This window comes from Amblyomma maculatum, chromosome 4 (genome assembly GCF_055883805.1).
Source record: "Amblyomma maculatum isolate TAMU_Amacu chromosome 4, ASM5588380v1, whole genome shotgun sequence".
Lineage (NCBI taxonomy): Eukaryota > Metazoa > Arthropoda > Arachnida > Ixodida > Ixodidae > Amblyomma > Amblyomma maculatum.
In genome coordinates, this window is record NC_139347.1 from 57,103,929 (window position 1) to 57,117,098 (window position 13,170).

The window sequence follows — 13,170 nt, forward strand, 5'->3', positions numbered from 1 at the left end:
GTGTGCAGCAGAGCTAACGTTGTAAAAGAGAACTGTTATTTTGTCATGTGGGGACTATTCTTTAATAATTATTTTAAGCATCAGGACCAGAAAGGGACTTTTTCCGAAATTAGAAGTGTCCCAAATGTAAAAAAAGATACGAATACGAAAAAACTGCCGCAGCAGCGAATATATGGCGGCAGTGATTTCGTATGAGTATACGCAGCCGTGTACTCAGAGCACCACGTGAACGTCGTGAGTGTTGCCAGCAACGAATTCAAGACGCAGCTACACCTTGCACAATACTAGAACATATGTTCACACTGCTCGTTGCTTCGCTTCATACCCCGTAAAATAGGCCTGCGAACGTCACCTAAACCTTCCACTCATCTTCCCTCCCCGTCACCGGAGACCTGGGAAGCTGCACTACTCAGCTGGCAACGTGGTGACCAGCGTCGCCAAGTAGAACGAACTAATACTGCATGACTGCCCGGGCCATTTCTGCGGGACGCAGCACTGGCGCCTTGAACTAAGGACCCCGCCTGTCTTCGGTAAACTTCCCTGCAGTGTAAACGAACCTTTTGCACCACCACCAGCACCACCACCATAACCATCTTGAACAGTAAATAAATAATTGGTAGAGCTAACAGCTAAGATTAGTGACTTAGCACATCAGTCAGCGTGAGCTGAGGTATCGTTTGCCGCAGAAAGGTGGGGTTGAACACTCTCCGGATATAGGCCGGGAGCGCAGGCGGTATGTAGCTTTGCTCTCTATTGGTGCTCTTTCCCAGTGCAAAGATTTTGAGCAGTCCGAAAAGTCGTTTGCACCCGCTGCATTGCACGTCTGCCCAAACGAATCGGGTTACGGGTTCTATCGGTGGAAGCCCCCGGTGCGATCAACTGCCGCCTCCTTATATTAAATTGAAGGGCAAGTGGAATGAGGGAGTAATTACTCAGAAGCATCGACCTGACCATAGCCACACGGATACAAAGGTAAGCTATGCAACTCAAATAAATTTAGTTGAGAAAGTTGCAGATTTCATTGAAGCCACATCGTAGCGATTTTATGGATGGTAATGCGTAATTATTGCTTTATTACAAATCTTCCCCCCCATTTTGGGGGATTCCTTTAAAACATTTGACAAGTGCAGTTAGGCACTGTTTGGTCAAGCGGCCATGTGCTCAAACTTTGTCATACACGTGCACTTGCCTCAGTGGTAAAAGAGAGAGAGAATATATATATATATATATATATATATATATATATATATATATATATATGAAGGAAAGAAGCCAACAGTCGGCGAGGCCAAGGAACGCATTGGGGATTGTACTTTACGTCATGTTTTTAATTTTTGCTTGGATAATCACAGAAATTAGTAATGTAATCTGTTTAGGGGAAAGATATACACAAAGTAGAAGAAAAAACAACGTGCCGATGGTGGGAACCGAACCCACGACCTCAGAATGTCGCATCCGGTGCTCTTCCAACTGAGCTACATCGACCGCGGTCCCCCCTGCTACTTTCTTGGGTATTAATATATATATATAAAGGAGGGTGCTGAGTCGAGTAAACACAGTTTGTAGTAAAAAGGAAGTAATTACTAGCATTCACCCAGGCGCAGCCATACGGTTACAAAAAATTTATACTACTTCCTCAGAAATTGCGAAGTTCATTTACATTGCAGTTGCTGTGAAAGCTATAGCCGTGCCGCTGTGCTCAGTAATTACTGCTCTATTACAAATCTGCTACACCTTGTGAGATTCCTCTAAAATATTATAGCTTTTCTGTTGGCAGTTATCGCTCGCCGTTGTCGTTTTGTGTAGTTCTACCTTTCCGTTCGCGCTGTACCTAGTTTTCAAGTATGGACTAGCTCATCAAAGACAAAACAAAAACTTTTCACTTCACGTATACGCAGCCATGCATGTAAGCAATTAAGACACAATTTATTGGCACATGCTCTCGCCTCTTGATCATTATGTTAATCAAAATAACTGAAGAGAGCTTTGGTTAATGCTGAGCGTATTAAAAATCGGAGTGCATCTAAAAAATACCACACAAAAGCAATAGCCTCAGGAGGTTTCTGGCATATATGAAACGGTTATCTTTAAAGCAGGACAAATAGACTCTGCGAAAGTAAAAAAAAAAAAAAAAAAAAAAAAAACTTTGCTTACTACGACCTGAGACTTCTCGTTTTTAAAACTTTCTTTACAGTATGACATTAACAGGGATCGCAATCGACAAACAGCGAGAGGGAAACTATCAGCTCACTTTAGCAAACACAAAACTATGTTCACAGTTGTACTCTTCGTGATGTGATTGGGTCAGAGAACACCAAAAGCTTCAAGAACGTCCCACTCTACAACGAAATGATATGAAAGTGACGAGATTGGGTCAGAGAATACCAAACGCTTCAAGAACGTCCCACTCTAACGACGAAATGCTTTGAAAGGGAGTAGATAGCTAAGACGATGATGGACATTACCCTTACCACATTACTTCGATCATAACAAGACCATGCTTGGATTGGCTGACTGCACTGCCTTCACTGCTGCTCCGGTTAATACCGGATCCTCCATATAAACTTTATTTTACAATCACCACAAAACCAAGGCCGGTCACAGGCTTCAGTAGCCACCATTCAAAGTAACGTGAGGCATGCCACTCGGATTGCTTAATAATTGCAATCCCTAGATGACCCCACTATATAAATAGAAACGAGAGAGATGCGCAAAGAATGTTTCGCACGCATATCGCGAATAACATTTTTCAGCTCTTTAAATTCGGCCAAACAGACTATAATTTGGTTGAAGCCTTTGATTTGGTTGAGTGGGCACGGCACATCGATAATGGGCATGTTGGCTAACAGGCCCTTCTTCTGCCTTGTGCAGGTTCTACTGCTCAGTTTTGCCGGATCGCCAGGCATCTTCGACGAACCAGTTGTCGACACGTGCTTCTGTCAGCAGTTGCCGCTGATGACGCATCGTCACCTGCACATCAACTTCACGACTGGAGCGCTACCGTCGAACTTCCACGTGACATCGACAGATCTTGCTTTAAAAGACGTCCCGCAAGAATTCCTCTTCAGTGGGCACGGCGCATCGACAATGGGCATGTTGCCTAACAGGCCCTTCTTCTTCCTTGTGCAGGTTTGTGGCTATTACTCTATCATTAAGAGCGACCACCTATTTTTTTTGGTTTTGCCGTGCCCACAAAAGCGCTTAGAAATTGCGTGTGATGCATATTGCGTGTACGAATTATTGCTCTGTGACGATGTCGAGTTCAATCCTGGCCCCGATAAACAAGGCACTCGTGAACTTTTGGAGAAGTTGGTGGAAGGCCAGGATAAAATAACATCTGAAATAACAGCCCTTAGGGAGCAGCAGGCTAATGTTAAAAAAAAAATCAATGATCTGTGCTCTGAATTTGAAAAACAAATAACACGAATAGACACCCTTGAAAACAAGATTGATCACTTAGAAGATAGAAGTAGACGATCAAATCTTCTAGTGTTCGGAGTAAAAGAAGAATCCGATGAAAACGACGACTATCTTAAGCAAAAAGTACTTCAGGATATTTTTTCCGAGAAACTTGGAGTATCATGTTCTTCTGTAGGAAGAATCCACAGGATTGGTAAGCCGGGAAGAACAAGACCTGTCATTGTCTTTTTCCAAGATTATAACGAATAACAGAAAGTCTTGAAGAATGCGCGTAAACTTAAAGGCGAAGACATATCGGTGCAATGTAATTATTCTCGTAGCACTCTCAGAAAATACAAACTCTTGTGGGAAAGTGCCAAACAAGAAAAGAAAGACGGCAAAAAAGTAATTCTACTGAACGATAAGCTGATAAGCCAAGAATGCACGAGTGAAGCTGCCAGGCCAGGCTTCCAGGCAAGAATCTGGCAGGCCAGACCATCAGAGCGGCTCGCAAACACCTTGACTTGCGGCTCCGAGTGATCACAAATTCAGACTAATAAACCTTAATGCACGCAGTGTACTAAACAAAACAGAAAAACTTGAGTTTATATATTATTTGAATATGATCGATGCACATAGCTGTAATTACGGAAACTTGGCTACGAGATGAGATTGATGACAGAGACGTTTTTCCACCCGGCTATCAAGTATTTCGTTGTGACAGGCCTTCTCGGGTAGGGGGGGGGGGGGGGGGGGGTAACAGTTCTTGTAAAAAACGGCTGTTACGCTATTAATCTAAAGCAAATTGCTGGCCATGAGAGTATTTATTTAAAAGCATCCTGTTGCGGTCAGTCCTTCCTAGTTTTTGCAGCTTATCGACCTCCAGGTTCACTAGTAATATTCCTAAACGAACTTGATCATGTCTAGATTTAAGGGTGGCAGGATTACACTGGCGGTAGACTTCAACCTGCCAGGAATCGACTGGGATTGCTCATCTCTTGCTTCAGGCTTTGGTGCACATGCTGATAAGTTATGTGGCATAATGCTTTGTAATGACCTGCAACAAGTTGTCAGAGGACCAACTCGTGTGCAAGACGATTCCTCGTCTGTGCTTGATCTTGTACTCCCGAGTCGTTCCATCCAGAATTTATCAGTATCGGTTGACTGCGGCTTGTCTGATCACAGTATGGTCTACATTTCATTTTCTGTGCGTGATATGAACAAACTACCGCTATGACAATCCCTTTCAAGGATTTTTCACATGCAAATGATGAAAGTGTACTAGCTTATTTTGAGTATTGCTTTGACATTTTTGATGAATCTGATGTTGTTGTATTAGGGAAAAGTTTAAAAAAGTATGTTTTCACTGCATAGCCAATTTTGTTCCGACGAAAATGAAGAAAATACGTAAAACAAGTCCTTGGATCAATCGAAACATAGTGCATCTTACGAGGAAAATTAAACGGTTGAAACGGAAAGGAGCCCGCTTACCTATAATTCAAACTCTCAAATTGAACCTCACTGAAGAAATTCAGAATGCGAAACGGTACTACTTTGAGCACACACTACCAGGATTTATTCATGATTCCCCTCAAAAGTATTGGAATTATCTAGCAGAAAATAAAAAGACTATTAACCGTATTATACATGAGGGTGCAATTCTTGTTGACAAAACTTACATCGCTGAACACTTGTAAGTGTAACAGGCACTTCCATAGTGTATATTCAATTCGAAATCCATTCAGATTGCGCAGTGATGCATTTTGTTTCCCTGATCCAGACATTGTATCTTTGCCAGGATTAACTTCACTGTTGTTGAATCTTAAGACTAAATCCTCTCCTGGTCCGGATAAAATCCCCAACAACTTTTTGCGTCGTTATGCAGAAATTATTTCTAAATTTCTTGCAATAATATTTCTAACCTCATTTGCCACAGGAAGGCTACCTCCCTACTGGAGGACAGCTTGCATTGTGCCTGTTCCTAAAAAGGGTGACATGGCATTTGTTGCTAACTATCGTCCCGTTTCACTCACTTCCACATGTTGTAAATTGGCAGAGCATATTTTAGCTAATTATATAACCAAATTTCTTGATTACAACGATGTACTCCTGTTCAACATGGTTTTGGAAAGGTTTATCCACTGTGACCCAACTAATATCGGTTATCCATAACTTTGCAACAGTCCTTAACCGCTCAGGGTAGGCCGATGCCATTTTTTTTAGATTTTCAAAAAGCTTTTGATGTTGCACCGCATGCAAAACTAATATATAAATTTGAACTAATTGGTCTTCCTAAATTTGTAGTTACGTGGGTTTCGTCGTATCTCACCAAACCGTGTACAGTTTGTAACATTGATGGTTATCACTCAAATCCATTACCAGTTACTTCAGGCATTCCACAAGGAAGTGTACTAGGGTCGTTATTTCTCATATATATAAATGATATCGTTACTGTCATATCGGAACCAGTCCAAATCAGGCTCTTTGCTGATTGCATTTTGTTCAACGAGATAAATAGCCCTAAAGATCAAATTCTCCTCAACTCTAACCTCCAGAAAATTCACACATGGTGCAGTAATTGGGATATGCAGCTTAATGCCGCAAAATCTGTTTTTATGAAAATAACCAACAAAAAACTAGCAAATTTATTTCCATACACCCTCCCATCACATCCTCTTGTAGAAGTTACAGAATATAAATACCTTGGTGTTACCATAACTAAGTTGGAACAGTCATATTGCCAATACATGCTCATCCTCCTACAGAAAACCTGGCCTTCTTCGCCACAAACGTGAAAACGTCCCTTCCAAGGTAAAGCAGTTAGCATACTATAGACACATTAGACCCAAACTAGAGTATGCTTGCACAGTCTAGGACCCTTACACCAAGAATAATATTGTGGCATTGGAGGCTATCCAGCGGAAAGCCGTACGCTTCGTTTTCAAGGTACCGCACATCTGACTCTCCCTCAATTTTAATGAATTGCAATTGCAATTGCAAATACGAAGAAAAATTCAAAGACTAAAATATCTATATTTGCTAAAAAACAACTTGCTATGAGCCCTGAACCTTACCTTACGCCCCTTACAACACGTCCAACAAGACATCATCATGCAAAATCTGTAACTCCGTATCAGGCCAAAATCAATGCATTTAAGTATTAATTTTTTCCTCGTACTATTGAAGAATGGAACAAGCTGCCTTCTGATGTAATAATTGTCCATTGAATCTATTGATAAATTGCTGGCATTTTAACCATAGTCGTGTTTTATATTGGTGTATATTTTGTTGTTCGTGTTGAGCATGTCTTATCGTAATTTGCTTGTCACTTGTGTTTATTATGTTACTTTTGATGAATTCACATTTCACTGCATTGTATTATTTTTGCCCCTCCTGCTAGGGCCCAGTTAGGGCCTGCAGTATTTAGTAAATAAATAAATACAAAGACTTGGCGCTAAGTGTGAGAAAATTTTCACCTTAACATCACATTGGAGATAGAACACAATATTTCAATATTTATATGAAGATATAGATGACACTTCTAAACTTTGAGAAGAAAACACTCCTTTAACTGAGCGCGTTCACAAGCACTAAATCTCATGTAATTTTTTTCTCTCTTGCTAAAAACAGGTGACGGTTATGAGACCGTTCAAGGCGTCTGTCGTTTTGTCGCATTTTGTCGAGATCAGAAAGGACGGGTGGGTCGGTCCGAAATACGGGAAGAACACGAGAACCACTCCGGGTCTGGCGAAACTATCATACCCCTGAACGCATTACGTATTGATGTGGCTGTCAGGGAAGCACTGCGTTCTCTGTTATCTCTGTGCGCCTGCAGGTGATGCGACGTGCCTCGCTCAGACGCGGTGGCATTGGCGTTGACGCAGGAGTCGTCAACGAGAAACGAGTCCGGCTCACTCGTCTCCGCCACCGAGAAAGATGTCGACGATTCGGGCCACACGCGAGGGAGCCTGGAGCTCGCCTCGCTTTGAGAGAAGGGGGGTCGCGATGTGGTGTCGTCGTTGGCGCTATGACCGCCGCGATCTCCGGCCCCATGACGTGACGGCAGCACCGTTTCCAGAGACAGGCCGGTGTCCGTGGTGGACGACGCGAAGAATCGGTGTGATGGGAGGATGCCCAACTTGGCCATAATTACCGACAGCCGGAGTCCATCGGTAGTACCACTCGATTCAGAGGGGATGCTCGATGCGTCGTCTCCGCCTTCGCTCTCGCGATGTCTGCCAAAAAAGAAGCGAGGCAGCGAGCTCTTCTTTTTCGTGACAGCTGCCATAGTCTTCCTGGCGAGCTTCGACTTGCGCTTGGACGAAGACACTTCAAGGACACTAGTCGTCGTCGTTGTCACTGTCGTCGCCACCGACCTAGTGTCCCTGACAGTATCTCGTTCGGCGGGGCTATGGAGGTCGCGGTTCCCATTTGTGGAGGCGACGCTATGGTGCACTCCACAGCTGGCCAACGCGTCCGTCGCGGCCACGCTGGGCGAGAAAAGAGGCGGCGTTCTTGCCGAAGTCACTATTGACCCTGTATTTTGTCCCATTGACGTTTTTCGAGCTGCGCGGGAGGAAGACTGTGACCGGCTTGTGCTTCGCTTTCCCCGTTTTGATGTCGTTCGCGATTGTCGTGGAGGCGGCTTCCTTCCGTACTTACTAATGCGGCTTTTACTAAAACCATCGTCGCTGGTACTGCGGATTTTCTCAGTTGCAGGAGTCGCCACAGAAGCATCCGCGGTCTCTGTAAGGATTTCTCTCCGCGGTGCTGTCGTACCCCAGGTCGCTCGCGTCACGCTGCCGATGCTGCTGGAAAGAATGTTCTTAATTTTTCGAGGAAAGGGTACCGGCCGAGGAACGCTGCTCGTTGTTGCCAAGTCGCCGTAAGAATGCAGGTTCTCAGTTTCTTGCAGAGTCCCGCTGTTCGCTGTAGCTGAGATCTCACGGTTCCCTAAATCGCGCTGCTGACCTCGGCGAGGAGTTGGTGGCGATACTAATAATGAAGCACTGCCGAAATTGTTCGGCTGAGGCGTACCGTTGGCCATAGTTGATAAGAGAGTGGCTTCCGCGGTGGTAGCTCTAGTGGTGTCGGAGGAGCTATCGAGTACAGGCATTAGGGTGCACTCGGGGAGCAAGTGCGACCGGCAGATGAAAGAAGAGAGCGCCGCATAGGAAGACTCATCCTGTTCGCCTGCGCTTGTAGCAGTGACTGTCGGAATTGAACTGGGTATAAGAGCGTCAGTGTCGTAGGCCTTGTCACATACGGCGACTAACGATGAGCCAGTGTTCACGGAGCACAAGTCGCTCGACCGGCATGCTGAGGTCGAGCTTCGTGACTGCTTTCGACTAGTCTTGTTCGCGGCAGCTTGGAGGTCTTTCGGATTGATCGGCTCTGAGAAATGTTTGCGCATCGCGAACGGACTGCGTCCCCTCAGCGGCTCGGATCGGACGTTGGCAGCTCGGGCACGAGCCTGAACCTGTGGCGGTGCTCCGTGGAACTCCATGAAATCCTCAGTTCGTGTGCTCTGCGTAAGAGATTTGACGCTCAAGTCCACCTCACTACTGAGCGACGGATCCGTGGTAGATAGAAACATTCACTATGTGGACATTCTCGCAGTACAACAGTTCTATACGGTACGCGTAATTTTTGATGTGTACAGGTACCGTGCTCTTATCATCTGCGGACGAATGAGATTCGTCTAGAGTAACATATTGCGGTAAGAAATAGACGATTTAAGATTACAAGGCATTAGTAATAGGATGCCTTCGTGTGTCAAGGATATTCGCAAAGGGACATTCGTCCTGTCGTTGCCTTGTATCTTTAGTAGCTCAATATATAAAGGTTTAACGAGTCTGATTGGGAATGGTTATGATTTCAATGCTGAACCCGCAATTTAGCAACAAGGCACCGGTCTCAGCATGATTTAGAATCAAAACTTCTCAGGATATGTAAGTATTTTTAGTAAATAAAGGTAACATAGATGCGCAGTATAACAGCAGACGATGATATGCGTTCATAGGTGACTGTTCTGATACGATTCGGTAAGACACATTACACTTATTTCCGCCGAGGTATAGTTTTTTTCTCCTGCCTCATTGATTCCTTTCAGACGATGATCGTCGCCACTGACTTAAAACAGAAAATCTTCATGGCAAAGGACGTCGCACGTGAAACACATTAAGGGATCATGCCCAAATTACAGGAGCCATTTTGGATCTGCATAGTACGTGCAATATTTTCGATGCGGTGTAGGCCATTAGTGATGGCTGCAGATTAATGTGACATCACGAGGACGTGTCATGCCCTGCCGCTACAAGATTTCATCAAGCAGTTTGCTGCTACGGTCGCAATCGGCGACACCTTAAAACGTTTGTTAAAACTGCTACTTACTCGTTAAATGCCCACTTTAGCTGGCCTTACATATATGAAACTGCGTTCTTCGCTCACCTTAGGGCTGGAACTGGACTTTTCCGCCTCTCTCAGACACGAGGCATGCTCCCCTTCTATCAGTTGTTGACTGTCGCTTTGGAGAGCCGATGGCCCTACAGGTGTCGCTCTTGTCGCCAATGTATTGCCGATCCTCTCGCCTTCGCCTAGAGTTGGAGTCTTACGCGGCAACGGTGCTGGCGAAGGTCTAGGCTGCGCGCCGTGGAATGTTTCGGGTACGGCCTGAAAGGGACGCAAGAATGTTGCGCTATGTTTTTCGAGTTGGCACGAACAGGATGCGAAAGCGAGTAACGCCGTTATTAATCCTCAAGCCGGTTATCAAATAGGGTAGCCTTCCATGCAGCGCCGGTATACTTCTGCAAATGAAAGCCACCATTTGCCTTAAACAAATGGCTGAGGTTTAGCCCGACTAAACCTAGTTCGACGAAAGCGTCGTTTTGCTTATTTTGCTTTTTAAAGGCTTAGGTATAGACATAGACAAATATAGTTTTGCAACGATTAAATTGCCGAGACTACAGAGTAGATGGCGCCGCCAACTACAAAAGAGAGGAGGAGGAGAAAAGATTTATTTACGATATGACTTGAGAAGGGAGGTGCGTTTGGTTGTGGAGCTAAGTGGCAGACCCTATTCCGGGACGCCATTGGCCGCCGCCGCTGCCCGAGCTCTCTGGACTAGGACACGCTGGGCCTCCAGGTCCAAGCTGGACAGGGCCGCCTCCCAGCACTCCCTAGTTGGCTGTTTTATATCTTTTATTTTTGTATTTTGCTGGCAGGCCCACAAATGTGGTATAGGTCAGCATACTGCCCGCAGAATTTTCACCTGCCCGTGAATGTCACATAATGCTGTATCTGCCGTCAAATGTCAAAAGTCAAGGTCAAAGGTTACGTGGTGGTAAAGCCTTTGACAAAAGTGTAGGGCCCAAGGGGTTTGCTTCTGAGCCGGGGAGTGGCGCTGATTTATAGCATCAGTGGAGGTCCTCCTCATTGGAGAGCGCAGGACAAAAAACATTTTTACCATCAAGAGATTTGCAACACTGGAAATGCATTACGAGGTGCACGAAGTGGATCAGAAGCAGACCCACTGGGCTCTACACTTTTGGCAAAAACTGCACCATGGTTAAGCTATATAGCCATTTTGTGGCCTCTGGCCTTTTCATTTGAGTTCAGTAATGGGTTAGGTCATCGCAGGGTAGGATGTAGCGTCGCATATATTGATGTAGATTCTAGGTCGTTGGTTGGCGCAGGGAAGGAAGGCGAAATTTTGGCTACTTCAAAAGTGAAAGGCACGCGAAAAATGTCACAGTGCTCACTCTCTTCCACAGCGGGCTGACAACGATAGCTTTATTGAGGCTGCAGCCTAGTATCCTGAATTCGATAAGTGCATCCACTTCCAGCGCGGCAGTCACATCATCTAGCTTACTCGCTGTGTAAAATAAGCGCCCACAACTTGATTGTGATGTTACTTATTGCTTAAGACCGTTTAGAGTATTTGATTGCTAGATTTTTTGTAGTTGTACTTGATCTTTCTGTGGAATTTTGGGGAATTAGGGATTATTTAGCCACAATGGCACAGCGGCGACCCCGTCTGGAAAGATGAAAGCGTCCAATAAACCAACCATTGCAACTTAATAGGCCGCCACGTGCAAATCAAGGCACGCCTCACGCTTAACTGAGGGCGAGCTGAGCGCGAGGCTGAGAGCCCTCGCCTTCTTCCCTTTCCTCGAGTGCAATCCCTTTCCCCCACTCTCTTATTACCTGCAGCAGGCTCGCAGAGGTCCTGCAAAAGTGTATGGACCTTCTGAGGGGCACGGGGTGGCTGGAGAACGACGTTCTGGGGACATCCAGGTGGCTTGATGACATTTGCGCCCTGTGAAGCTCTGCCACAGACTGAGAGCGCCCGCAGCGCACCTCCGTTGTCGTCTCTGTAGTCTCCGAATCGCGACCTGCATATTCCTGAGTGCTCTCGGACTGGAGCTCCACGGGCGTCCGGAACTCATTCGAGAGGCACTTGCCGCTGCCTTCGCTACTGGGCGGAAGCTGCACGCGTTTCAAATGATCTTAGAGGATAACAAACAAACAAACAAACAAACAAACAAACAAACAAACAAACAAACAAACAAACAAACAAACAAACAAACAAACAAACAAACAAACAAACAAACAAACAAACAAACAAACAAACAAACAAACAAACAAACAAACAAACAAACAAACAAACAAACAAACAAACAAACAAACAAACAAACAAACAAACAAACAAACAAACAAACAAACAAACAAACAAACAAACAAACAAACAAACAAACAAACAAACAAACAAACAAACAAACAAACAAACAAACAAACAAACAAACAAACCAAATAAACAAGCAAACAAGGGATAAGATGGTATACAGCTTTAGTGGGACAAAAAAGAAAGAAATGTCGCAGATATACGCGAAACAGTATGGTTAACTGGCACAGAAATGAATTACCAGCAGTGGCGCTGGTAATGAAAAGGTAATGAAATGATGGGCGCGCAGTGGCCCATCGAAGCAACGCTATTAGAACCAGCTTCTCGTTCTAGTAACGTTGCATAGATGCTTGCCCTTCGTCCTCTACGCCTTCATCTTCTAACAAATTACCTACACGACATGGATGACCTGCATTTTTGGGCACATGGTGGCAGTTATGTAAGCTGTGCGTGGCCATTATCCAGCGACGGATGTTCTTATGCTTTGTTAACCAGGTGAATTGCGATACGGAAGAAAATTTGTGTCAACAACCCATAATTTTGCCCTACAAAAATTTGGAGCAAAGAATTTGCATGAAAAGGTCCATTTTTCTTGCTGTCAAAGAAAAAAAAAACATCAAAATAACTTCTCAAGACGTTATTTATTTCGGCGCTATGACTGAAAGACAGGAACTATTTATGACCGTCTTTTACTCCGCGTAACGAATAACAGAGCAGACGCGGCCGAAGTTCGGATGTTGCAAACGGCAGTGCACGCATGACTCAGTTGCCTATTTGATATCGCACAGCGTCGGCAATATGAAATCAGAAATTTAAAGGAACATCGACATAGATTACAGAACGAGTTGTAACTAGCTGCCTTGCGTATTATATATTCGACTATCGCTGTAGCCACAGCTGTTCTTCCGTAGGAAAAGGGGCTTGAATTCACAGAACGGTCAGAACCTATGGAAATCTAGATTACACAGCTCTCCTGGGTGCGTCGAGGAGCTAGTTTTATCGCTATGTGTAACTGCAACGACCGAGGTGTGAGACATAATTTTGGCAGCTCACCTCGGAGGCTTCCTCCGAGGATTCCTTGACAGGAG

General features: G+C 44.8%; 1 protein-coding gene across 1 annotated transcript in view; it reads left to right on the forward strand.

Annotated features, from left to right (window-relative positions):
* LOC146191125 (acid-sensing ion channel 2-like) overlaps nucleotides 1-5,814 on the forward strand; it is a 33,957-nt gene extending 28,143 nt beyond the window's left edge. Inside the window, exons 13-15 of the mRNA XM_084600271.1 lie at nucleotides 771-869; nucleotides 2,872-3,015; nucleotides 5,782-5,814. Coding sequence (XP_084456397.1) covers nucleotides 771-869; nucleotides 2,872-3,015; nucleotides 5,782-5,814 — 276 coding nt within the window. The remainder of the gene's footprint in view (nucleotides 1-770; nucleotides 870-2,871; nucleotides 3,016-5,781) is intronic.
* The last annotated feature ends 7,356 nt before the right edge of the window (nucleotides 5,815-13,170 follow it).